General features: G+C 40.9%; 1 protein-coding gene across 1 annotated transcript in view; it reads left to right on the top strand.

Moving 5' to 3' along the window:
• Positions 1 to 24,627, top strand: part of KCMF1 (potassium channel modulatory factor 1) — an 85,684-nt gene that overhangs the window by 44,915 nt on the left and 16,142 nt on the right. Inside the window, exons 2-3 of the mRNA XM_047781651.1 lie at positions 7,336 to 7,503; positions 11,560 to 11,699. Of these exons, the coding sequence (XP_047637607.1) occupies positions 7,336 to 7,503; positions 11,560 to 11,699 (308 nt within the window). The remainder of the gene's footprint in view (positions 1 to 7,335; positions 7,504 to 11,559; positions 11,700 to 24,627) is intronic.

Genomic DNA, 24,627 nt, shown 5'->3' with positions numbered 1-24,627 from the left:
TGGAGAGGATGTGGAGAAGAGGGAACCCTCCTACACTGTTGGTGGAAATGTAAATTGATACAACCACCGTGCAAAACAGTATGGAAATTCCTCGGAAAACTAAACATGGAACTACTATATGATCTGTCAGTCCTACTCCTGGGCATATATCTGGACCAAAAAAAAAAACTACAATTCAAAAGGATACATGCACCCATATGTTCATGGCAGCACTATTTACAGTATCCAAGACATGGAAACAACCTAAATGTCTTATTGACAGGTGAATGGATTACACTGGTACCTGTACGCAGTGGAATATTACTTAGCCATAAAAAATAATGCCATTTGCAGCAATATGGATGCAACTAGAGATCCTCATACTAAGTAAAGTCAGAAAGAGAAAGACAAATATCTTATGATATCACTATATGTGGAATTTAAAATATGGTAAAAACGAACCTATCTACAAAACAGAAATAGATTCACAGAACTAGAGAACAGATTTCCACTTGCCAAGGGACATGGGGAAGGGAGCAGGATGGATTAGAAGTTTGGGGTTAGCAGATGCAAACTATTACATTTAGAATGGATAAGCAATGAGGTCCTACTGTGCAGCACAGGGAGCTATATCCAGTCTCTTGGGATAGAACATGATAGAAGAGTTCCCGTTGTGGCTAAGAGGAAACGAACCCTACTAATATCCATGATGATGCGGGTTTGATCCCTGGCTTCACTCTATGGGTTAAGAATCTAGTGTTGCTCTGAGCTATGGTGTAGGTCACAGACATGGCTCAGATCTCCTGTGGCTGTGGCTGTGGCTGGCAGCTATAGCTCCAATTTGACCCCTAGCCCAGGAACTTCCATATACTGCGAAGTGCAGCTCTAAAAAAAAAAAAGCGTGATGGAAGATAATATGAGAAAGAGAATATATATATATGTATGACTGGGTCACTTTGCTCTTCAGGAGAAATTGGCACATTGTAAATCAACTGTACTTTAATACAAAACAAGTTTTGTAAAGATGTAATGTATAGTACAGGGAATATAATATTTTACAATAATTTTGGGGCATAATCTGTAAAAATACCAAGTTACTATGTTGTATACTTGAAACCCTCATAATATTGTAAGCTATACATAATTAAAAATAGTAAATACAATTTTTAAAAAGATGTAGCTTGTGCTTTTTGCCATTTTATAAAGTAGTCATTGAATTTATTTGTGACACAGTATGGCTAAAACCTAGGTTATACAAGGATGAGTTGCATATTTTATTATTTGGTTAACACAGTGTTTGCAGGCTGTATATAATGTAGGGTAAAGGAAACCTAACTTTTTCTTTTTGTCTTTTTTCTAGGGCCGTACCCACGGCATATGGAGCTTCCCAGGCTAGGGGTCTAATCGGGCTGTAGCCGCCGGCCTACACCATAGCCACAGCAACATGGGATCCAAGTCGAGTCTGCGACCTACACCACAGCTCACGGCAACGCCGGGTCCTTAACCCACTGATCGAGGCCAGGGATCGAACCCGCAACCTCATGGTTCCTAGTCAGATTTGTTAATACTGAACCACGACAGGAGCTCCAAGGAAACCATGTTTTTAATCCAGGATATCTCAGTGCTAACTAACGTCTCGTGGTTCTTTAGCCTTGCATCTCAAGGCAGTATTTTTATTTGACAATTTGAACTCTTTATTTCTATTACAACATAGCACTTTTCTCTAGAAATTTTAGTTGTTAAATATATCTTATATCCCATCAGAAGCAATTCCATTCTTCCTATTAAGCAGTTGATACTTTTACATATGCCACATGTATATTCTGTTTCAGATTTTCCTGAGCTTCCTGGTACCAGGTAGAACAACTGTTGTTAACCAAGGGACTGTGCACGTGAAGGAAGAGCTGCTTGTTTTCCCTCATTGGAATTGTAGATCACCTGTAGTGGAAACTAAGGGAGCAGATTTTGTTAGTCTGGGTTATAAAATGAATTCTGACAGATATACTTGGAAGAGATTCTGTTTTAAGTTCCCAGAAGGGAAATCGGGGGGTCCTTCGCAAAGCTAAATGAGATTTAGTAATTCCAAGTGGAAATGGGGGAAGTGGGGTGCTTTTGAGAAACTCTGGCAGCCTATGCATGTTTCCATGCTTTTATTTTGAGACTTTGAGCTACTATCAAAAAAAACAAAAAAAAAACCAAAAAAGGTGGTTTGAAATCTACAAAATAAGATCTTGACTTAAGCTTATGATGACAGATTAGAAGTATTAAATTGGCAAAACTGTTACAATGAGGAGAACTATGTGTGAGAATATATTTTTACTTCCCTGACTTCTTACTCATAGTACATTTATCACCAAAACAAATCTTCTGTAACATACTTGCCACCGTAGATTGTTATAAAGTTACTCTTACTTATAAGAAACCCTGCTGAGAACTTACCTATTATAATGTTTAATGGTAGCACTGATACAGATATGTATTTGAAATAAAGACCTTGAATCACAAAAATTGTTAAATGTCTTTCAGTGTTAAGAAGTTAAAAAAAAAAACATTTTAGAAATGATTCCATCAAAAATAGTTAATAATTTTTTAAAGAGCCCCAATTTCCCTATTTTTGGCCACACCCACAGCGTGTTGTAGTTTCTGGGCCAAGGATGGAACTCCTTGCCACAGCTGTGGCCTGAGCTGCTGCAGTGACAGTGGCAGATCCTGAACCCCCTGTACCATAAGAGAACTCCCAAGAAGCCCAATTTTTTCTTTCTTTTTTTTTTTCTTTTTTGGCCACCCTGCAGCATATAGAGTTCCCAGGTCAGGGATCAGGTGCTAGCCACAGTCTTGACCTTAACCCTGTGCCAGCCTGGGGATCAAACCTGTGTCCCAGCGCCCCCAAGATGCCCCTGATCCTATTGGGTCACAGGAGAAACTCCAAAAGAAGTCCAATTTCTTTTTTTCTTTCTTTCTTTCTTTTTTTTTTTTTTTTTTTGGTCTTTTTGCCTTTACTTGAGCCACTCCCTCAGCATATGGAGGTTCCCAGGGGTCTAATCAGAGCTATAGCTGCCAGCCTACACCAGAGTCACAGCAACACAGGATCCGAGCCGCGTCTGCGACCCACACCACAGCTCATGGCAACGCCAGATCCTTAATCCACTGAGCAAGACTAAGGATTGAACCCGCAACCTCATGGTTCCTAGTCGGATTCGTTAGCCACTGCGCCACGATGGGAACTCCAGAAGTCCAATTTCTTAAAGGGCTAACAGTTACTGAACTCTAGCTGGATTGTAGGTGAAGTCTGATACCGCACCCTATCCTTACCTCTTAGGAGAGCATTTAGATTTAGAATACTTTGAATTTCATCAGAAGAGTAGAACAGGCAACGGGCAGAAATCATTAGCATGTCTCTCCTGAAAATGATGCAGTGTTTGGCAGTGTCACCACCCACAGTCGCCTTAAGCTTTGTTCATTTACATTTGTTGGAGGATAGAAAGAAAGAAAAGTGGGGCCCGCAGGGTAATGTCAGATGGGATATGCCAGAAAGTTAGTGTTCAAAACTGAGCTTCCTTTTCTGGCACCTTTTTAGCTGAGTTCACACTACATTTTGTTTGATAACAGTTATTGTACCATGTCACATTAAACTTTCGTTTGTGAATCTAAGTAGATAGTTACCCCCTTTCAATGTTATTATAGTGCCTGGAAGCTTTTTTCTTTTTTTTGCTTTTTAAGGCCTCACTCGAGGCATATGGAAGTTCCCAGGCTAGGGGTCAAATCAGAGGTACAGCTGCCGGCCTGCAAGCTCACGGCAACACCAGATCCTTAATCCACTCACTGATTGAGGCCAGGGATTGAACCTGCATCCTCATGGATGCTAGTGGAATTCACTTCCGCTGCGCCACAACGGGAACTCCTTTTGTTGTTGTTGTTCTGGTTTTTTTGTTGGAAAGCTATTTTGAATAAGGAAATTTTGCCGTATTATATTGTTTTGCTGATCATTTTTTCAGGGAAGCTTTCTTAGGCCACACCATGTATTTTTTGCTTTATTTTTCTCCATAGCACTTATCTTCTAACTTGCTTATAGCTTTGTTTTAAATACCCATCCTCACTCACTATTTAAGGCTAGCATTCATTCTCTTTTAATTCATTCTGTAATGGGCCTTTGGGTTGTTAAAAGCCCCCCCACCCCTTTTTCTTTTTTCTTTTTTTTGTTTGCAAAACCTGTGAACATTCTTCTGGTGTGCACAGGCACCAGAGGATTCCCCAGGGCATATATTTAAGAGCGAAACTGCAAAATCCTGGGAATTGCACATGTTTAATGTGACTAGAATATGAAGAAAATTTTAGAGTGGTTGTGCTGATTCCTGTTGCCACCAGCAGAGCAGAGTGTTTCTGTTGTTCCTTGTCTTTACCAGCACTTGATATCAACAGACTGCCTAATTGTTAGATGTAAAATGACAGCTCATGATGGTTTTATTTGTACTTCTTTGATGACTAAGGAGATTGAGCATCTTTTCATATATTGATTGGTCATATATGTTTATTATTCTTTGCCCATTGATGTCTTTGTCCATTTTTCCATTAGATGTTCATCATTTTCGTACTGATATGTAAGAGTTCCTTAATGTGTTCTGTATACCTAACTTTGGTCTGTCATGTATGTTGCATTTATCACCAGTTTCTGAGCCTTGTCAGTTCCATCTCTAGGATATTAAAAAATGAAGAAAGTCTTAATTTTAATGTGGTTTAATATATATCTTTATGATTTGGGCCCTGTGTGTGTGTTGTAAGAAATTGTTTCCTAGAGTTACTTTATCCAGCGGGTTAAGGGCATGGCCAGAAAAAAAGAAATTGTTTCCTACTCTGAGCTCATAAAAATATTACCCTCTATTGTCTTCAGAGATTTTTTTTTTTTTTTTTTTTACTTTTCCTTTCACTTTTGTCTTTAAACCGTCTGGAATTGATGGGGGTGGTGGAAATCCGTGGAAGAGATCCAGTTTTATTTTCCCCCTCTATGGATGATCACCTGTTCTGGTACCATTTACTGTCTACTCCTTTCCTCACTGATCTCTAATGACCTTTTACTATCATGAAACAGATTGCAACGTGGGGCTTTCTATTCTGTTCCTTTGGTCAGTTCATCTGTCTCTATGCCAAGACATTTTATCTTAATTACTGTAGCTTTGTATTAGTAGCTCTTGATTTGTTAAGCAGATCCCTCCATCTTGTTATTCTTTTTTTTTTTTTTTTTGCTTTTTAGGGCCGCACCCTCAGCACATGGAGGTTCCCAGACTAGGGGTCCAGTCAGAGCTACAGCTCCCAGCCTGCAACACCAGCTCTTTAATCTGCTGAGTGAGGCCAGGGATCGAACCCACAACTCATGGTTCCTAGTTGGATTCGTTTCCACTGCGCCACAACGGGAACTCCATCAAATGGCATTTTTTTTTGTGTGTGTGGTAAAATATGCATGACCTAAAATCTGTCATTTTAATGCTTTTTACATGTACATTTTGGTGGCATTGGTACCTTTGCATTGTACAACTATTACCATTATCCATTTCCAGAATTTTTCATCATCGCAAACTGAAACCCAGTAAACAGTACCCCCCTTCCACCCACCTCTAGTAAACCACTCTTCTGCTTTGTTTTTTTTCTGTGAATTTGACTAGTCTAAGTACCTCATGTAAGTAGAATCATAAATGGCGTTTTAAAAAATACTTTTATCTCATTTGGAATGAAGAAACCAATTTTATTTAATTGGTTTTTTTATTTAAGCAACCTTGCTTAAAATGCTTTATTCTAAACACTTAGCTGTATTCGGGAGTCCCTATTGTGGTGCAGCAGAAACGAATCCAACTGGGAATCATGGAGTTTCGGGTTTGATCCCTGGCCTCACTCAGTGGGTTGAGGATCTGGCCTTGCCATGGGCTGTGGTGTAGGTCTCAGACGAAGCTCTGATCTGGCGTTGATGTGACTGGCCTAGGCCAGCAGCTGCAGCTCCAATTGGACCCTAGCCTGGGAACTTCCATATGCCACAAGTGTGGCCCTAAAAGGCAAAAAAAATAAAAAAAATAGCTGTATTGGGGTTTTCTGTATAGAAATAAGCATGTCATATATGAATAAAAGGCTTTCCTACCATTAAACCTGCCCATTGAGATTTAAATTGTAATTAATTTTTTTCTTTTTACATTTAGACATTTGGTTCATTTTGTTTTCTTTCCTTTTATTCTGGGCTGCACCAGTGGCATTCAGAAGTCCCTGGGCCAGGGATTGAACCTGAGCCACAGCAGTGACAACTTGAGTCCTTAACTGCTAGGCCATCAGGGAACTCCTTGGCTCATTTTCATATCTGTTCGTTGCCTCTTTTTTTTCAAGCTCCTTTTAACTGTTAAGTATATTTGGTATTCAGTTCTGATACAAACCTTTGCCAGTCTGATTCCACTCTGTTTCTGCTACTTCTTTCTGATGGTGTCTTTTGGTTGGTGGTGGTATCTCGTGTATGAACTCTTATTCCTTGGAATTTTGTTTCTGCCAGATGCTTGGCGGCAGTTCTAGTTCAGGATCACATTAAGTTAAATTCTTGGAAGTTCCCTTGTGGTGCAGTGGGTTAAAGATCTGGTGTTGCCACAGCTGTGGCACAGGCCACAACTTCAACATGCTTTCACTTCCCTGACCTGGGAACTTCTGTATGCTATGGCCAAAATAATAATAATAATAATAATAATAATAATAAAATAAATTCTTCACCAGAGAACCCTTTGGAAGTCTGAATTTAGGCTCTTTACTTATAACCACAAACCAGCCCAGACTTCTTATAAGTCTTTTGTTGTTTTTTGTTTTTTGTTGTTGTTTCATACCTAGTGGGAGGAGAATTTCACAGGCGAGTTTTGTAATCCCTAAGGAGGATTTTTAGCTCACCTGTATACTGAGGGTATATTAGCATCTAAGCTTTGTAAGGAATTGCCTATCAGACACCCCACCATGGTAGACGTTGGTCTTTGCTTCCTATGCTTTGTTTTTCCTGCAATACTGTGAAAATCTAAGCTCAGATTTTTCCAGATAGATGCCCACCTCCTTTAGTGATTCCAGTTACCTGTTCCTCTTTTACTTGGTTTTTTATCCTCTTCCTAGTTCATCAAGACATTTGAAAAGTTGTTCTACATTTTGTCGGACATGAAGTTATTTTCATTAGGAATGTAAATCCAGTAACAAATCCACTATATTGTTGGAAGTTCCCATATCATTTTACTATGTTGTTTCTAGTCATTTTGGAAAGGAAATATGGGGTTAGAAGTGCAGCTTTATAAAAATGAAATGGAGAATGGCCTTTTATGACTGCTAATTAATACTATTTCTTTTTCCTTATAGGTGTCAGCTGTGATGCATGTTTAAAAGGAAATTTTCGAGGTCGCAGATATAAGTGCTTAATTTGCTACGATTACGATCTTTGTGCATCTTGTTATGAAAGTGGTGCAACAACAACAAGGCATACAACTGACCACCCAATGCAGTGCATATTAACAAGGGTAGATTTTGGTACGTATTTATTTAAAATTCTGAATTATCATTTAGAATTGTGTGTATGTGTGAAGAAGTAAAGGCACAGTATTCTAACTCATTCCCAGTAGCATATGTGAGGCACCAAATTCTCTAAAAATAACATGAATCTTACTTTCATATTCCAAGTAATTATTTATCTTAATCATAGTTTATTTATGAAAGCCATTCGGAAATAAATACAACTGGCAAAGTATGAAATAGAAGAGTGCCTCAGTAAAGAAGGAATAAAGCTTAAACTGATTGTTCTTGCTAACAGTACACAAGTATTATTGCTGTAGTTTTCAGGAAGCAGGTTATTTCTGCTGTTGATGCACTGTCAGCTCATAAGAAAAGCTTTAAATATTACCATGCTGTAATTTCTTACTTAGCACTTGTTACTCTCTGTCTTTTTTCAATTTAGATACACCTGTGGCATGTGGAAGTTTCTGGGCCAGGGATCACACATGCTGCTGCAGTGACAGTGCCAGATCCTTAACCCACTGCACCACAATAGAACTCCTATTATCTGTCTTCTTTGATTTGATTATAGCCATCCTAGTGGATGTGAAGTTGTGGTGTCTCATGTAGTTTTGATGCTTGGTTATATTGACCATCTTTCCCTGTGCTGATTAGTTATGTGTATAAATGTCTGTTCAGATCCTCGGCCCATTTTTTAATGGGGCAATATATCTTTTATTATTGAGATATCATTGTTCTTTGTATATTCTGTATACAAGTTCCTTACAGATGGATGGTTTGCAGAAATTTTCTCGCATTCTGTGGCTTATCTTTTCCCTTTCTTGATGGTATGTTTTGAAGCACAAAAGTTTTAATTTTGATGTTAATTTTGTGGGGGGGGTGTCGTATCTAGGAAACCATTGCCTAATCCAAGATCATGAAGAATTAAAACTGTGTTTTCATGTAAGAGTTTTATAATTTTAGTATTTACATTTAGATTTTGATACATTTTGAATTAATTTTTATGTGTAGAATGAAGTAGAAGTCCACCTTCATTCTTTCACACATAGATGTTCAGTTGTCCTAGAATCATTTGTTGAAAAGACTATTCTTTTTTTTATATATTTTTTTGTTTTGGTTTTTTTGTCTTTTGTCTTTTTAGGGCCACACCCACAGCATGTGGAGGTTCCCAGGCTAGGGGTCCAATCAGAGCTGCAGCCACTGACCTACTGTGCCACAGCCACAGCAACACCAGATCCTTAACCCACTCAGCAAAGCCAGGGATCAAACCCAAGTCCTCATGGATGCTAGTTGGGTTTATTAACCACTGAGCCACAATGGGAACTCCAGAAAAGACTATTCTTTATCCAGGGAATTGTCTTGGCACTCTTATTAAAAGTCAGTTGAGGAGTTCCCGTCGTGGCGCAGTGGTTAACGAATCCGACTAGGAACCATGAGGTTGCGGGTTCCGTCCCTGCCCTTGCTCAGTGGGTTAATGATCCGGCGTTGCCGTGAGCTGTGGTGTAGGTTGCAGACGCGGCTCGGATCCCTCGTTGCTGTGGCTCTGGCATAGGCCGGTGGCTACAGCTCCGATTCAACCCCTAGCCTGGGAACCTCCATATGCCGTGGGAGCGGCCCAAGAAATAGCAACAACAACAACAACAACAACAACAACAACAAAAGACAAAAAAAAAAAAAGTCAGTTGACTGCAGAGAAGAGGAAAATTGGGGTGATGTTGGTGAAAGGATACAAAGTTTTGTTATGAAGATGAATAAGTTCTAGAGATCTAATGCACAGCATGTTGATGACCACAGAACAGTATTGTATAGTGTACTTAAAATTTTCCAGGAGGATAGACTTTTTTTCCTTTACCCGTGGCATGCATAAATTTCTGGGCCAGGAACCGAACCTGAGCCACAGCAGTGACAATGCTGGATCCTTAATCTCTAGGCCACTAGGGAACTCTAGGAGGATAGATCTTACATGAAATCTCTCCACACTTATACACACAGTGATAACTATCTAGAGGGAGAGATGGTAATTAGCTTGACTGGTAATCTTTTCACAATGTATACAAGTTTTATAACATGAATATATATAATTTTTATGTCGAAGATACATTATAAAGCTGTTAAAAATGAATTGACCATAAATGTCAATTTTTATTTCTGGACTCCCAATCTATTCCATTGATTTAAATGCCTCTCTGCCAGTACCACAGTGTCTCAATTGCGTAGTAATAATCTTTGAAATTTAAAAAGTGCAAGTCTTCCAACTTTGTTCTTTTTCAAGAGTGTTTGTTTGGGTATTCTAGATCCCTTGAATTTGGGGTGAATTTTAGGATCAACTTGTCGAATTTCTGCAAAGGAGCCAACTGAGATTTTGATAGGAATTGTTTTGTATCTGTAGAGGAGTTTGAAAGTAATGATATTAAACCTGCCAACCCATGAATGTGGTCTTTCTTTTATTTAGGTTATCTTTAATTTCTTTCAACAACATTTTCTATTATTAGAGGATGAATGTTATACTTCTTTTATTAAATGTATCCTAAATGTTTTATTCTTTTCTTATTGTAAATGGAATTTTTTTTTTTTAATTTTATTTTGAGAGTTCCCTGGTGTCTCAGCGGGTTAAGGATCCAGTGTTGTCACTTCTGTGGCTCAGGTTCAGTCTCTGGCCTGGGAACTTCTGCATGCCATGGGCACAGCCAAAAAAGAAAAATAGATTAAAAAATAAAGGTTCCCACATGTTCCCTCTCAGCCAGTATTCCTGATCTTAGGGGGAAGGCACCTAGTCTTTCACCAGTAAGTACAATGTTAGCTGTGTGTTTTCTTGTAGATGCACTTTATCAGATGAGGAAGTGCTATTCTTTAATATAATTATCCCGGAGTTCCCGTCGTGGCGCAATGGTTAACGAATCCGACTAGGAACCATGAGGTTGCGGGTTCCGTCCCTGCCCTTGCTCAGTGGGTTAAAGATCCGGCGTTGCCGTGAGCTGTGGTGTAGGTTGCAGATGCGGCTCGGATCCCGCGTTGCTGTGGCTCTGGCGTAGGCTGGTGGCTGCAGCTCCGATTAGACCCCTAGCCTGGGAACCTCCATGTGCCGCAGGAACGGCCCAAGAAATAGCAACAACAACAACAACAACAAAAAATATATATATATATAATTATCCCCACCAACCCCAAATTTACCTGGCAAGTCTTGTGGACATAATAAATGTCAATATATACATAATGGGTAAATATTTTTGATAGTCTAAATTTCCCTAGAAGTGAATGTGAACGTATCTATCATATAGTAAACACTTTCGTTTTCTCTTCTCACAAAAATAATCATATCCTCTTGAATTAGTTGCTTCTTTCACATTAAATAATGAGATCTTTGTGATGAGGTGGCAAAACATAGTAAGTATACTTAAATTGCATTTCCTTCTGTGGAGAAAATTAGACCTATTCCTTGAGATGTGTTAATCAGGCAAACAAATTATTCCCACAGACTCTTACCAGTTGATCAGTTCTTCAGTAACCAAGTTGGGCAGAGTATGTTGTGGTAGTATACCCTTCAGGTTAGCAATTTCAGGAACTGAATGCTTAGTGTTCTTCCTGCTATATGAACGGTATGTTCTGTGGATGACAGCTCGTCTAGGAGTTAGCATGATGATCATTGTCATCTGTTGTTTTCCTCTGCTTACTCATGTTCCTGTATATGATACATGCTGCTGATTCTTTGCGTTGACATTGGCATTGTCACAGTGTAGACAAATGTAAAGGAAAAAATAAATTACAATAAAATTAGAACCAGATGTGAACTTAGATATGTTTCAGAATTAAATGAAGGGATAAAAAGCTGTTTGCTATAAGGCTACAGTAGCAAGTGGAGAAGAAATTTTGGAAGAGCCTCACAGAGTCTTTGGGAGAGTGAGGATGTTAGTGATGTAATAGAGGTGGTACCTAAGCCCATCTTGACAGAGTGATGTTGGTAGAGATTTCAGGCACACTTTTCTTTTACATTACTATACCATATGATTACATTTTTATATATTTCTTAAAACTAATAATAATTATTTTTCAATGGAACCCCACTCTACTTTTCAGATTTGTACTATGGTGGGGAAGCTTTCTCTGTAGAGCAGCCACAGTCTTTTACTTGTCCCTATTGTGGAAAAATGGGCTATACGGAGACATCTCTTCAAGAACACGTTACTTCTGAACATGCGGAAACATCAACAGAAGTGGTAAGTGAAGCAGCCTTGTGCCTAAACGATGTGGTAAAGCACATGATTTCTAACCTAAATAAAGCCATGTCACTACCATCTACCTCCTGCCCACTGAACTGATGTTATTTGCATGATAATTCTTAAAACGATCTTCTGGCAGCAAATTTTACACATCCTGAGAGACTGTATGTGTACAAGATAAGGCTCCCCATTTGTCCACACCAGCCTTTCTTCCCTTGTTTCTAAAAGCACAATGTGGGGAGTTCCCGTTGTGGCGCAGTGGTTAACGAATCCAACTAGGAACCATGAGGTTGCGGGTTCGGTCCCTGCCCTTGCTCAGTGGGTTAACGATCCGGCGTTGCCATGAGCTGTGGTGTAGGTTGCAGACGTGGCTCGGATCCCTCGTTGCTGTGGCTCTGGCGTAGGCCGGTGGCTACAGCTCCGATTGGACCCCTAGCCTGGGAATCTCCATATGCCGCGGGAGCAGCCCAAGAAATAGCAAAAAGACCGAAAAAAATAAATAAATAAATAAAAGAAAAAAAAATAAAAGCACAATGTGGAATCTTGACCAAACTTAGGAACCTTCTGTAAACATGTTTTGAACCTTCTGTAAACAGGTTTAAAGCACTTCAACCTGCGGCACATCTCTGTTTATAGTATTCTTTTTTTTTTTTTTTGTCTTTTTGCTATTTCTTGGGCTGCTCCTGTGGCATATGGAGGTTCCCAGGCTAGGGGTCGAATTGGAGCTGTAGCCACCGGCCTACGCCAGAGCCACAGCAACGCGGGATCCGAGCCGCATCTGCAGCCTACACCACAGCTCACGGCAACGCCAGATCATTAACCCACTGAGCAAGGGCAGGGACGGAACCCGCAACCTCATGGTTCCTAGTCGGATTCGTTAACCACTGCGCCACGACGGGAACTCCTGTTTATAGTATTCTTGCTCCCTGCTTGATTTTTCTTCTATAAGGAAGCTTACACCAGGAAAATTTAAATCTTTGGTCATATATGAGGTAGTAATTCGTTGCCACATCTCATTGTAACATACCACTAACCTTACTTGATTTTCATCAGATCATATCTCTTGCTTCAAAGGTCAAAGTTTTGAGGTCCCTATAAGTTTTCTCCTGCTCTGATATTTTCCAGTGGCTAGAAGCCAGGGATTCAGAATAATATACAAACAGTCTTGCCTTAAAAGCTTTTTGGATATTTTACTTGACATCTGAGCCAGCATATATCCAACTTGGAGAAATGATGAATGTACCCTGAAGAGTGCCCCCCCACCCCCACCCCTGATTTGGTAACAGTAGATAAAGTGAGCCAGGAGGGCTGGAACTGTGGCTGTGGAACCTGGAGAGTGTGGACACAGGCAGTCAGTCACACATGGCTTCAACTCGTCAGTCCCTAAACGTACTCAAAACAAACTAAGGAGTTCCCATTGTAGTGCAGTGGAAACGGATCTGACTAGGAACCATGAGGTTGCGGGTTCGATCCCTGGCCTCGGTGGGTTAAGAATCTGGTATTGCCATGAACTGTGGTGTAGGCCGCAGATGCGGCTCAGATCTGGTGTTGCTGTGGCTGTGGCTGTGGCGTAGGCCAGCGGCTATAGCTCCGATTAGACCCCTAGCCTAGGAACCTCTATATACCTTGAGGGTGGCCCTGGAAAAAAAAGAACTTACTGAAACTCCAGAGGAACAAAGTAGTATGTCCAAGGATGTACAACTCAAAAGGGGCAGAACAGGTGTTTGAACTCAGCCAGAGTTCCTCTGGGCTGTAGAATCCCTGCTTAACCTCAGACCCATTCTGTCTCCACTATAGCCCTGCTGTTAGAGTTGTGAGGAATACAGGTTCACTTTCAGTCCCACTCACACTGCCAGTTTGATGTTAAAGTTGTTATAAGATTTATAGTTCAAATAGTTGGTAAATTTACATTATGTAGTCCTCAAGTCAAATGCTACCATCTAACGGCTCAGAAATGCTCTGATCTTGCCACTTGGGGAACCTCAGAACACTACCATCATACTTCACAAGTGTTCTTAACTGTTCTTTTTATTCTGCAGAGGTGATTTTGTTGCATTTTGGAACAGTCACAAAAAACGGTGTGGAGAATGCTGATTTGATTACCTTTCTATCCTGGTTCTTGTGGAAAAGTTGAAATAATTTCTCTTTGATTTAATTTCTAAGTTGGGGTATTTATTTACCTAGCTGTAATACCAGGCATTCTTGTATTGTAAACCAGGGATTCTTAAGTCATTATTATATTAGTCAATAGGCCTGAGTATAATATGTGCTTTCATCACCCCATTGGACAACAGCTTAGGTTTCCACATCCAAAATTGGAGAACCCAGTGGAAATTTAAGTGTTCTCCATGACTGAAAAGCCATTCCTTTTTTTCAAATAAGAATCAACCACCAGCAGCCTTGCTTTTTTTTTTCCAGAAAGTAAATACAATGTATTTATACTTTTTTTTTTTTTTTTTTTTCCTGGCCACACGCATGGCATGTGGAAGTTCCCAGGTCAGGGATGGAACCCAAGCCACAACGGTGACAGTGCCAATCCTTAACCTACTGAACCACCAAGGACCTCCTCACAATTTATTTATACTCCATATATAGTTTAAAAATTAAATGCCATCTACAAATGGCTTTGTGGTCTGTCTCTCATAAGTTGTGTTCAGTTATGTGCCTTCATTTAGTTCCCCAACTCTTGGAACATAGATCAAGGCAGAAGCCATACTGTTGTTTTGTTTTGTTTTGTTTCTTTGTCTTTTTAGGGCCACACCCATGGCAAATGGAGGTTCCCAGGCCAGAGATCGAATTGGAGCTGTAGCCACTGGCCTATGCCACAGCAACGTTAAATTTGAGCTGCATCTGCAACCTACGCTACAGCTCATGGCAATGTCAGATCCTTAACCCACTCAGTGAGGCCAGGGATCAGAACCTGAATCCTCATGGATAGTAGTCAGGTTCATTTCCACTGAGCTACGACAGGAACTCCCCATACTGTTTTTTCATATTAGTGTCTGTGGAAATTTTTAAGGATTTCTCCCTCTTGACCAGCTCTTAGTCTGCATGACCACTGCATCTGCCTCTGTTCCCACCTGTAACACACCCAGACCTCTGAAAGTGAAAAATAGCAAGCAGACAAGAATCTTTGATGTGAAAGTACATGATTCTTTGAATCATATAGGTCATGTCCTAGGTCTGGGGCTGGCATTTAGCAGGTGCACCACATATGGCACACTGATTAGTGTCCATGCTGAGGGATTGATGCCTCTTCCATACCAGTTGTTAAATATTTTGAATTCCTCTCAGTGTATATGTGAAGCGTGTTGTCACCTGTGATGTGTTATAGGTATACATAATGTCCAGGTGATGTATTACTACTATGTGTCCCCACTCAACACCCTCCCTGCTGTGTTTTGCCGAGTTATGGTAATTGAAATATTTTTTTAATTCTAGAGTTCAAGAGGGACTCATGTCATTTTGGTAGAGAAGATTCACATAATAAGTGACTGTATCTCCTTTTTTATCTCTGTTTATATTTTTCTTTCTAAATACTCAGTTTGCTCTCTTGCCTTTGACCCTGTGATTCCTGCATGTGCCATCTGTACCTTCCTTTAGGACATAAGGATGTCACTCCTCTCACCAGCATCTCTTTGGAACATTTAAGGGCGAGAGGATATATCACTGCTGATATTACTGTCACTGCTAGTAAGCATTTACTGATACCTGACACAGCCAGAAGACAGCTGTGGAAGGTTAATTTTTAAAACAACTTCGTAGCCCTTGTCTATATTTTTGTCTCCTTTTTCAACTTGTGGACTCTAAGGCCTCAACCTAAGATTTGCTTCTATTTTTAATATTAATTTAAGATTACTCAAGAGGCTTTTGATTTTGAGGTTACAGAGGACCCTTTTAAAACTAGATATTAGGAAAAACAACATCTGATAGAATGCATAGTTAAGCTGATTAAAAATTTTAAAAGCAGGTTGGGTATAGTCTCAGGAGTGTTTTTGTAAACACTAAATCTAATAAAGAGTGTGATTTTTGAAGTTAAGTACAAGTTCTTACAAACCCTCATGGTTATAAAATCTGGTCTTTTGGGACAACTAACTAGATTTTGGTTGTGAGAAGAATTAAGTGGGGAGGTAGCACAGTATATACTTATCCAGATCCATCTACCAGGTAGTACTAGTGAACACTAGAGCTCTGATGGGATTGCAGACATGAAGGATCCTAACATTAAGGAAATGTCAGGAATGTGGAGAATCATTGGGAAGAGCTTTTCTTCTAACATAAAAACATTAAGCAAAACTCCTGAAATTTTTCTTAAATTTTATTTGAGCTGACTTGCCCTGCAGCTAATTAGAAAGCCTTCAGGGATTTTGTTGTTTTTACTTTTTTATTTTATTATTTATTTATTTAGACTTTTTAGGACCTGCACCCACAGCATATGGAGGTTCCCAGGCTAGGTGTCAAATCGGAGCTGTAGCTGCTGGCCTACGCCACAGCCACAGCAACACCAGATCTGAGCCGTGCCTGTGACCTACACCACAGCTCATGGCAACACCAGATCCTTAACCCACTGAGCGAGGCCGGGGATCAAACCCGAGTCCTCATGGATACAGTCCGGCTCGTTTCCTCTGAGCCACGATGGGAACTCCTGAATTTCATTTTTAAAAGACTTTGTTGTGGGGTGGGGGGTGATGGTCATGCCTGTGGCATACAGAGGTTCCTGGGTCAAGGGTCAAATCTGAGCCATGGCAATAACCAATGCCAGATCCTTAATCTTAGGAGCCACCAGGGAACTGAAAAGCCTATTTTAATTCATAGATATGTAGAGCTAACTTCCCAACACATTTATTTCCTTACTAGGAGCAGTAATAGTGGAGTGAACTATAATTTTTTGCAAATTTTCTCATCGAATTTTGTACATTTTCTTAAATATAATGATCTGTTTATCCTTATAACCAGGTAATCCAAAAAGGTAAGCCTTTAAAAGCCAAATACACATTTTTTTTAAATTAGGCTTTAATTGACGTAATGTTTGTATCCTTCTTCAGTAAAGAATGCAGCTGGGATATTCCCACTATGGTGGGTTAACGGATCCATGCCGGAAGTTCCCATTATGGCACAGCAGAAACAAACCCAGCTAGTATCCATGAGAATGCCGGTTTGATCCCTGGCCTCACTCAGTGGGTAAGGGATCCGGCGTTTCTGTGAGCTGTGGTGTAGATCACAGACTCAGTTCGTATCCCACGTTTCTGAGGCTGTGGCGTAGGCCAGCAGCCCCAGCTCCAATTCAACCCCTAGCCTGGAAATTCTGTATTCCACAGATGTGGCCATTTAAACAAAAGAAAAAAAAAAGAGTGCAGTTGGATCTATCTACCTTTTTGTGAACTAACCAATGGTGTTTTATTTAATAATAGTGGAGGAAAACATAGGATTTGAAAAATACAGGTACTACAGGCAACCACATTGCTGCTACTCAACTGCATTTAGCTAGAGAGGTTATAGAAGTTCAGGATTTGGTACTTGCACCATTTGTGCTTTTCATTACTTTTGACTGAGAACACTTTCTATTTTTTAAATCTCTTTTTCTATCTTTGGTATTTGGCTATCTTTGCACATCTTTAATAATAATTATTTTGAACATATTTGCTTGTTTAAAATCAGATAGTAATACTTTTGATTTTAAGACTGATCTAGAGCTTTTGGTATCCCAGAAGATATATATATATATATTTTTGTCTTTTTAGGGGTGCACCCATGGCATATGGAGGTTCCCAGGCTAGGGGTCTAATCCGAGCTACAGCTGCCGGCTTACACCACAGCCACAGCAACGCCAGATCTGAGCCACGTCTGTGACCTATACCACAGCACACGGCAACGCCAGATCCTTAACCCACTGAGCATGGCCAGGGATCAAGCCTGCAACCTCATGGTTCCTAGTCAGATTTGTTTCCACCCAGCAGATTTTTGAGTTGATAGCAGGGAAAAGAATGATAAGAGATACTTTGGGGATTCCAGATTGTTCTAGGATAATCTATAATGTATATGATTGTCCTGATATCTTAAAAGACATTTCTCTAAGAAATCAGTTCCTTAAGGTGATAGGAAGACCGGAGGAGGCTCGCTTGAAATATAATGAAAATGAGATGATAAAACTTTGCGTGAAAGGTCTCATGCCTGGTAATTCAGAGTATATTGTTATCTCTGGGTGGAGTTTTCATTGCTCTGTACTTCGCTGTTGAATTAAACTTCTGTGGGAGAAGGTGAATGGGCCATTTTCAGAATGGGAAGAACTAATGTGAGGGGTAAGAGAGCAGCAGGTGTTAGAGACATTCATTTTGAATTCTTTTTTCCTTTGGCTACTGGTGTGGTTTCTTCTTTGTCCTTTGAAATACCGGTTTGTCCAGTTCAGTGTCCACACAGCTAATTTTTAGTGCATAGAAATGTTTTGCAGGGCTAGCAGAAAAATTTGTAGAAAGAGTGCTATAAAGATAGGAGCTCTCTGATAGCTCTTGGCAAATTACAAGGTAGCTCAGAAGTTCTTCACGTACTTTTCAGCCTTGTCTCTTCCCCTCCTACCACCTCTTTTCCCATCGTGTCCCTCAGGTTAGAAAAACTGGTTAAGAAAATTATTTGAAGGTGCTAATCTCAGTATTCGTAGCTGAGGTTATTTTTTCTAGGAAGTTCTACCAAACTCAGCCTCACTTGACAAACTGGTTATGCTCTTAGAAGAAGAGGATCCAAAGCTTCTGTCATTGCCAGACTCTAAGCTCATTATAAACAACATAAAACCATTAAAGTAGGTAGAGTCATTTCTCATTTTTCACTGAGGTGCTTGCTGGCTTGCCGTTCCTCCCCACACCTCTTCCCCTGCGGCTCACAGAGCTTACTGACAGCATTCAGAGTAAGGGGTTCCTGTTTCCTTTCCTTGCTCTATTTGAAAGTGAGATAAGCTCACCCCAGGAGAGGTGCAAAAAGTAAAGCTTCCATCAGGGTTTTTCTTTTGGTAAGAATGGATATGAATGCTCATATCCAGAGTGAATTGTGGACAGGATAAAGAAATGGGGCAGCTCTGGAGTTCCCGTCGTGGCACAGTGGTTAACGAATCCGACTAGGAACCATGAGGTTGCAGGTTCGATCCCTGCCCTTGCTCAGCGAGTTAACGATCCGGCGTTGCCGTGAGCTGTGGTGTAGGTTACATATGCAGCTCGGATCCCTAGTTGCTGTGGCTCTGGCGTAGGCTGGTGGCTACAGCTCCGATTGGACCCCTAGCCTGGGAACCTCCACATGCCGCAGGAGCGGCCCAAGAAGTGGCAAAAAGACAAAGAAAAAGAAAAAAAGAAATGGGGCAGCTCTGACCCCTTTGCAGATGTTTTTCATTGTAGCTAAGTTATGGTTTTCAAGTTTTATGAATTCTCAGGACATCAGTATAAACATGTAATTTAAATTTCTGTCCAGGAAGCATGTTTAAAACCAAAACTTGGAGTTCCTGTTGTGGCGCAGTGGAAATGAATCTGACTAGGAACCATGAGATTGCGGGTTCGATCCCTGGCCTTGCTCATTGGGTTAAGGATCTGGCATTGCTGTGGCTGTGGCATAGGCCGGCAGCTGTAGCTCCAGTGAGACCCCTAGCCTGGGAACCTCCATATGCCTCCGGTGCAACCCTAAAAAAGCAAAAAAAGACAAAAAAAAACAAAAAAAACTACCAAAACTTTTAATTATTTAGTACTTTTAAATCTTATATAAAAATGTAAGGAAAACTGCAATTTTTGTATTTAACAAAAACTCCCTAACATTCTTTATGCTGCTGTCGGTGTGCTCACTTAAATCATAAAGGAACCTGTATCTGTATTGGCAAAATGGCCAAGTTACATGTAGCTCCAACTTAGATTGTTGTAAAGAAGGCCCAAAAGGAGTTTATTGAAAATGTGGCCTGTGCTTTTTGTATGTTCTCAAGGCAAAACTTTACTTTTATCTTATTTTCATTATATCTGCAGATTTTATTAAACAAATTACTGTTAATTGGCAAGGGATCCAAAAACCTGGACTTATCAATTAGCCTTGGCAGTTGTTAGTTCAGTAGCATGTCGGCTCTTTTTTAGTATAAGGATTAAAATATATCTCGTGTAAAAGGGATTTTTTTTTTTTTTTTTTGGCCAAACCACAGCATGTGGAAGTTCCTGGGCCAGGAATCAAACCCACACCATAGCAGTGACCTAAGCCACAGCAGTGACAGTGCTCGATCCTCAACCCTCTAGGCCACCAGGGAACTCCACTAAGGGGTAAGTTATTAAGAAGAGCTTGAACAGAGAAATATTTCCTGGTCTTTCTCAAGACTTCATACATTCATGGCTTCTCACTGTGTCTCTCGGAGTATTAACTAAGAACATTACACTTATTACGTGAAGTGTGGGGTAGTGCTTTCTGAAGTCATCAAATCCTTGGAGTCAGACATGGTGGCCATGAGCATGACAGATTTAAAACATGGCCTCTACCTGCACTAAAAACCAAACTAGCTCTTCTGACACAGCTGGATAAAAATGTAAGAAGAAGGAGTTCCCGTCGTGGCGCAGTGGTTAATGAATCCGACTAGGAACCATGAGGTTGCGGGTTCGGTCCCTGCCCTTACTCAGTGGGTTAACGATCCGGCGTTGCCGTGAGCTGTGGTGTAGGTTGCAGATGCGGCTCGGATCCCTCGTTGCTGTGGCTCTGGCGTAGGCCAGTGGCTACAGCTCCGATTCAACCCCTAGCCTGGGAACCTCCACATGCCGCGGGAGCGGCCCAAGAAATAGCAACAACAACAACAAAAAAGACAAAAAAAAATGTAAGAAGGAGTCAGGGCTTTGTGACTTGAGGTAGGCCTTGAAAGGGGGGTGTTATTTTGAAAAGTGGACCGAATGAGAAGAGACATGAACCCAAATTCGTTGTTGAAAAAGAACATAGTAGGTGGAGAGGATGGTACAGGATTGATTTGTTATGGAAGTAGTAGGAAATAAAATTGAATGAGCCAAGTGAGGTCAGATAATAGAGAACCTTTAAACTAGACTTGGCTTGGTGGTCAGTCGAGAAGTTAACCCCTATACAGGGGACTGACATTTTCTCCATCATTATGCCACCGAGGCTTTCACTTGGGAAGGGAAGGATGGTAGGGCTTGAGTGATTCTGTGGGACTTTTGAAACGGGATGAACCTTATCATAATAACTATGTGGATGAGCATGGGTCAAAAAAGGATAGAAATTACAAAGAAGCTTTTGCTGCCTGTAATAAGATTACGATTGTCAGAGAAATGATGCCTCAGACATTTAGTGTCACAGAAAGTAACAATAAAAATGGTATAGGGAAATCTACAGCTTTTGTACAGATATTCGTGTTAAAAAAAAGTTTCTTGTAGTTCCCTGGTGGCTCAGTGAGTTAAGGATCTGACATTGTCACTGCTGTGGCTTGGGTCACTGCCATGGTAAAGGTTCAGTCCTTGGCCTGGGAACTTCTGCATGCCATAGGTACAGGGGGAAAAAAAAGTTTCTCATGGATCTAAAATTAGATCAAAGAAATAAATGAATTTATCAAGTTTGTGATCCAGAAGCCTGGTCAAGAAATGCCAGTTGCCAAGGCAGTTATTTCACTTAAGGTGTTGACTGTTAAGAACAAGCATGGTGGGAGTTCCCTTTGTGGTTCAGCAGTTAACGAACCTGACTAGGATCCATGAGGATGTGGGTTCAACCCCTGACCTCGCTCACACCATGAGCTGTGGTGTAGGTCGCAGACACAGCTCAGATCCAGCATTGCTGTGGCTGTGGTGTAGGCCGGTGGCTGTAGCTCTGATTCGACCCCTAGCCTGGGAACTTCCATATGCTGTGAGTGGGGCCCTAAAAAGCCAAAAAAAAAAAAAAAGATAAGAAAAAGAAGAAGCATGGTGTCCCAGAGTCTGAGTTCAAGGGCAGTTTCAAGTCGTCTGAGAAGATGATGCAATGAAGTAAATCCTCATGGTGAGGAACCAGCCTAGCTCAGCAGCATCTGCCTGATGATTTGGTGAAAGGCTAGCCTCTATAATAATGCTGCAGTCCTGTTTCAGTTAAAATCAGGTTCTATGCTGGATCAGATAGACAGTTTTTTTAAATGCATTTTTTAAAATACCAGTGAACAAAATGGGCAAGAAAGGCATTATGAAGCCTATCCCAAAAAGGGGGTGGGAGGAGAGTGAGAGTGAGGAGAAAAGAACTCATCATGTCATGGGAACTTAACTCTCCCTTGTTTTTAAAGCACTCTAGGAGTTCTCTCATGGCAGAGTGGGTTAGATTAAGGATCTAGTATTGTCGCTATAGCCGCTCGGGTTGCTGCTGTGGCATGGGTTCGATCCCTGGCCTGGAACTTCTTTATGGCGCAGACCCAGCTCCCAAAAATTAATAAAATAAAGCACCATGCAGTAGCCAGACAGAGGATGCCATCTGTAGTGGGTGTTCAAGAAAGAGGCTGGGGGAAATCTGAACTTGCTTTAGACTACTTGATAGTTGTATGGCGTTCTTGCTTAAAAACAAAAGCCTAGCATGCTGATTTTAAGTTATTTTTGTATGGACATAACCTGTCACAGGAAAAACGGTTTTGCAAGTTCAGTAGTGCCTTGGTATTTACATGTGAAACGATGACTTGAGAAGGTGTGTTCTAGACGCTGGTGACCACTTATGTTAAGACTCTGCCCTGACTGGTTGCCCGCTGGCCATCGTGCACTGGGACCATGTGGGGAATCGGAAGCCCCGTTGTTTTGGCGTGGGGCTCACCTCACCACATTGGTTTAGGCTTCCCAAAGGGCTGCAGGTAGAAAGCAGGACTGATGTGCTCTGATGTGCTCCCCTGTGGCAGATGAAGCGGGCCGGCCGGGCTCGGGGGTGGAGGGGAGGGAGCTCTGAAGCAAGGGCAAAGATGGCTAAGACTGAGAATGGCAAGGACACTTGTGAATAGGCTGTAGGGGGTAGTACGTAACTCCATCTGCCGTCTGGTGTTTCGTACAATGGGGTAAGTATTTTTCAATACCATGGTCTGTTTAAGCTAGATTTATCAGACTTTCTAATTATAAAAAACACCTGAGACCCTTGTCAAACTCCACATTCCACAAACCTTTCAGAGTCGCTTTCCAGGCAGGGATTAGGAAACTATATTTTTAACAAATACTCGAGATAAATTATATCCTTAGCCAAGTTGAGGGAACATTTGACTTAAGCTAATTCAGTGAGCCTTAATGTTGACAAATTGTTTAAGTTAAGCTAATGTGTTAGCTAAAATCAATGGAATTTTCCTGTTTGAGTGGTAGGTATTTCTGTACCATTGTGGCAGTGGAGGTGTGATAACTATTAAAATTGACAAACTCATAATTTTAGGGTTAATAGTTTATCCTCTGTGTGGAACTTCCCTGTCCTGTAAAAGGTATCAGGTACCATCCTGTGGAGGTAGATGCCTTCAGAGCATGGCCGTATTTGTTCCACGGGGGGCCAGAGTGGTGTCTCGCCCTCTCTCCACTCCCCCCTCTTCCCTTTTGCTCCTGCCCCACTTTGCTCTTGTTTTTCTCTCTTCCTCTTGTTCCCTCCATTATCCCTCAGAAAGTACAGCCTTGAGTTACCAAAGTTTTTATCCTAAAACATGAGTTAGCTCGCTAAGTGTAACATGTAAAAACTTGCAAGGTGACCAGGCCTCTGGTGCCATCAGCACTTGGTTTTCCCTTCCTGGTCCTCATCTGGATTAACTCCAGGTGGCCCAAGGGTGCAACGTCTTCCACTTGGTTCTAATCTTGTCTCTTAATTTTTCTGCACCAGTTGCCAAAATAGAGGACCCTCCCACTCTGTAATTCCTCGTCCTTGGTAGTTTTGTCCCTAGTCACTAGGGAAGTGTTTGTTGTGGTGTTACTTCTCTTGAATGAGGCAGTTTGAATACCTTCATCCTGCCATCAGCTGTCTTACCTCTACAATGAAATCTAAAAGATTTTGAGTTACAGAACTGAAATTAACATAGAGTATTGAAGGGTCTTGATTTTTTTTTTTTTTCCTATTTTACCTCTCTGAGAAAGAGAGGGACATTCTTTGTCTGGTATCCGTATTTCTCTGTTCTGTCCTTCTGGGAATGCATGTTCTCAGTGAGACTTTTTTCATTTACACACATCTTCAGAGAACTGCAACCGCTGCAGCACTTTTATGCACTTCAGGTTATGCATAGAGTTTATCCAAAGGCCCTTCTGAAAGGAAATATCCTAGAAGGAAGATGACTTTTCCTTTTGGTGGTTATTTTCTCTTTGGATAAAAATCTTATGCATGATCTGGAAGTTGTTTCTGCTTCTTTAAACCTTACCGGTCTTTTTGCTTTAAGCAAATATGGTCACAAATCCCAAACAAGAAAGAAATCACACTGTCCTGCATTTCTCAAAAAGAGTTTACAAGACTGACACATGTGAAAAGTAAAATAAGTATATCAGACTCTGCCCCACAGTGTCACAGCACAGAAATGGTACCAAACTCTAAGTTCCTTGTAAAGAGAGAGTTGATAATCTGTAAACTTGTGAACAGATCAAATTACTTTTCTCTCTGACAGAGAAAAAAGTATCTGACCACCTTTCTGGCATTTTCTCAAAAAGGCACAAGCCTGTCTATCTACTTCTTTCTCTCACAGGTTTGTCCCATCCGGGCCTCCTTACTTTCTTTGCACATTGTCATGCTTAAATGTTATTTTTCATGAGAATTTTTAGGTTTTCTTAAGGCTGTTTCCCCGAGTCCTGGGGCAGATGATCAGCACAGCTGACTGACTGCACATAGAGGAACTGGGATCACATCGCTTCTGCTTTCTTGTCATTAGAAAATGGGGATTTGTGTTCGCTTTGGCTCGAGGCATCAGAGTAGTTTGTTCTCCCTCCATATCCCAGGGTTGTCCTTCTGTTCTGCCACTCTCTTC

Source organism: Phacochoerus africanus, chromosome 5 (assembly GCF_016906955.1).
Source record: "Phacochoerus africanus isolate WHEZ1 chromosome 5, ROS_Pafr_v1, whole genome shotgun sequence".
NCBI classification, from domain to species: domain Eukaryota; kingdom Metazoa; phylum Chordata; class Mammalia; order Artiodactyla; family Suidae; genus Phacochoerus; species Phacochoerus africanus.
Note: the sequence above shows the minus strand (reverse complement) of the source record. Positions and strands in the feature narration are given on the sequence as shown.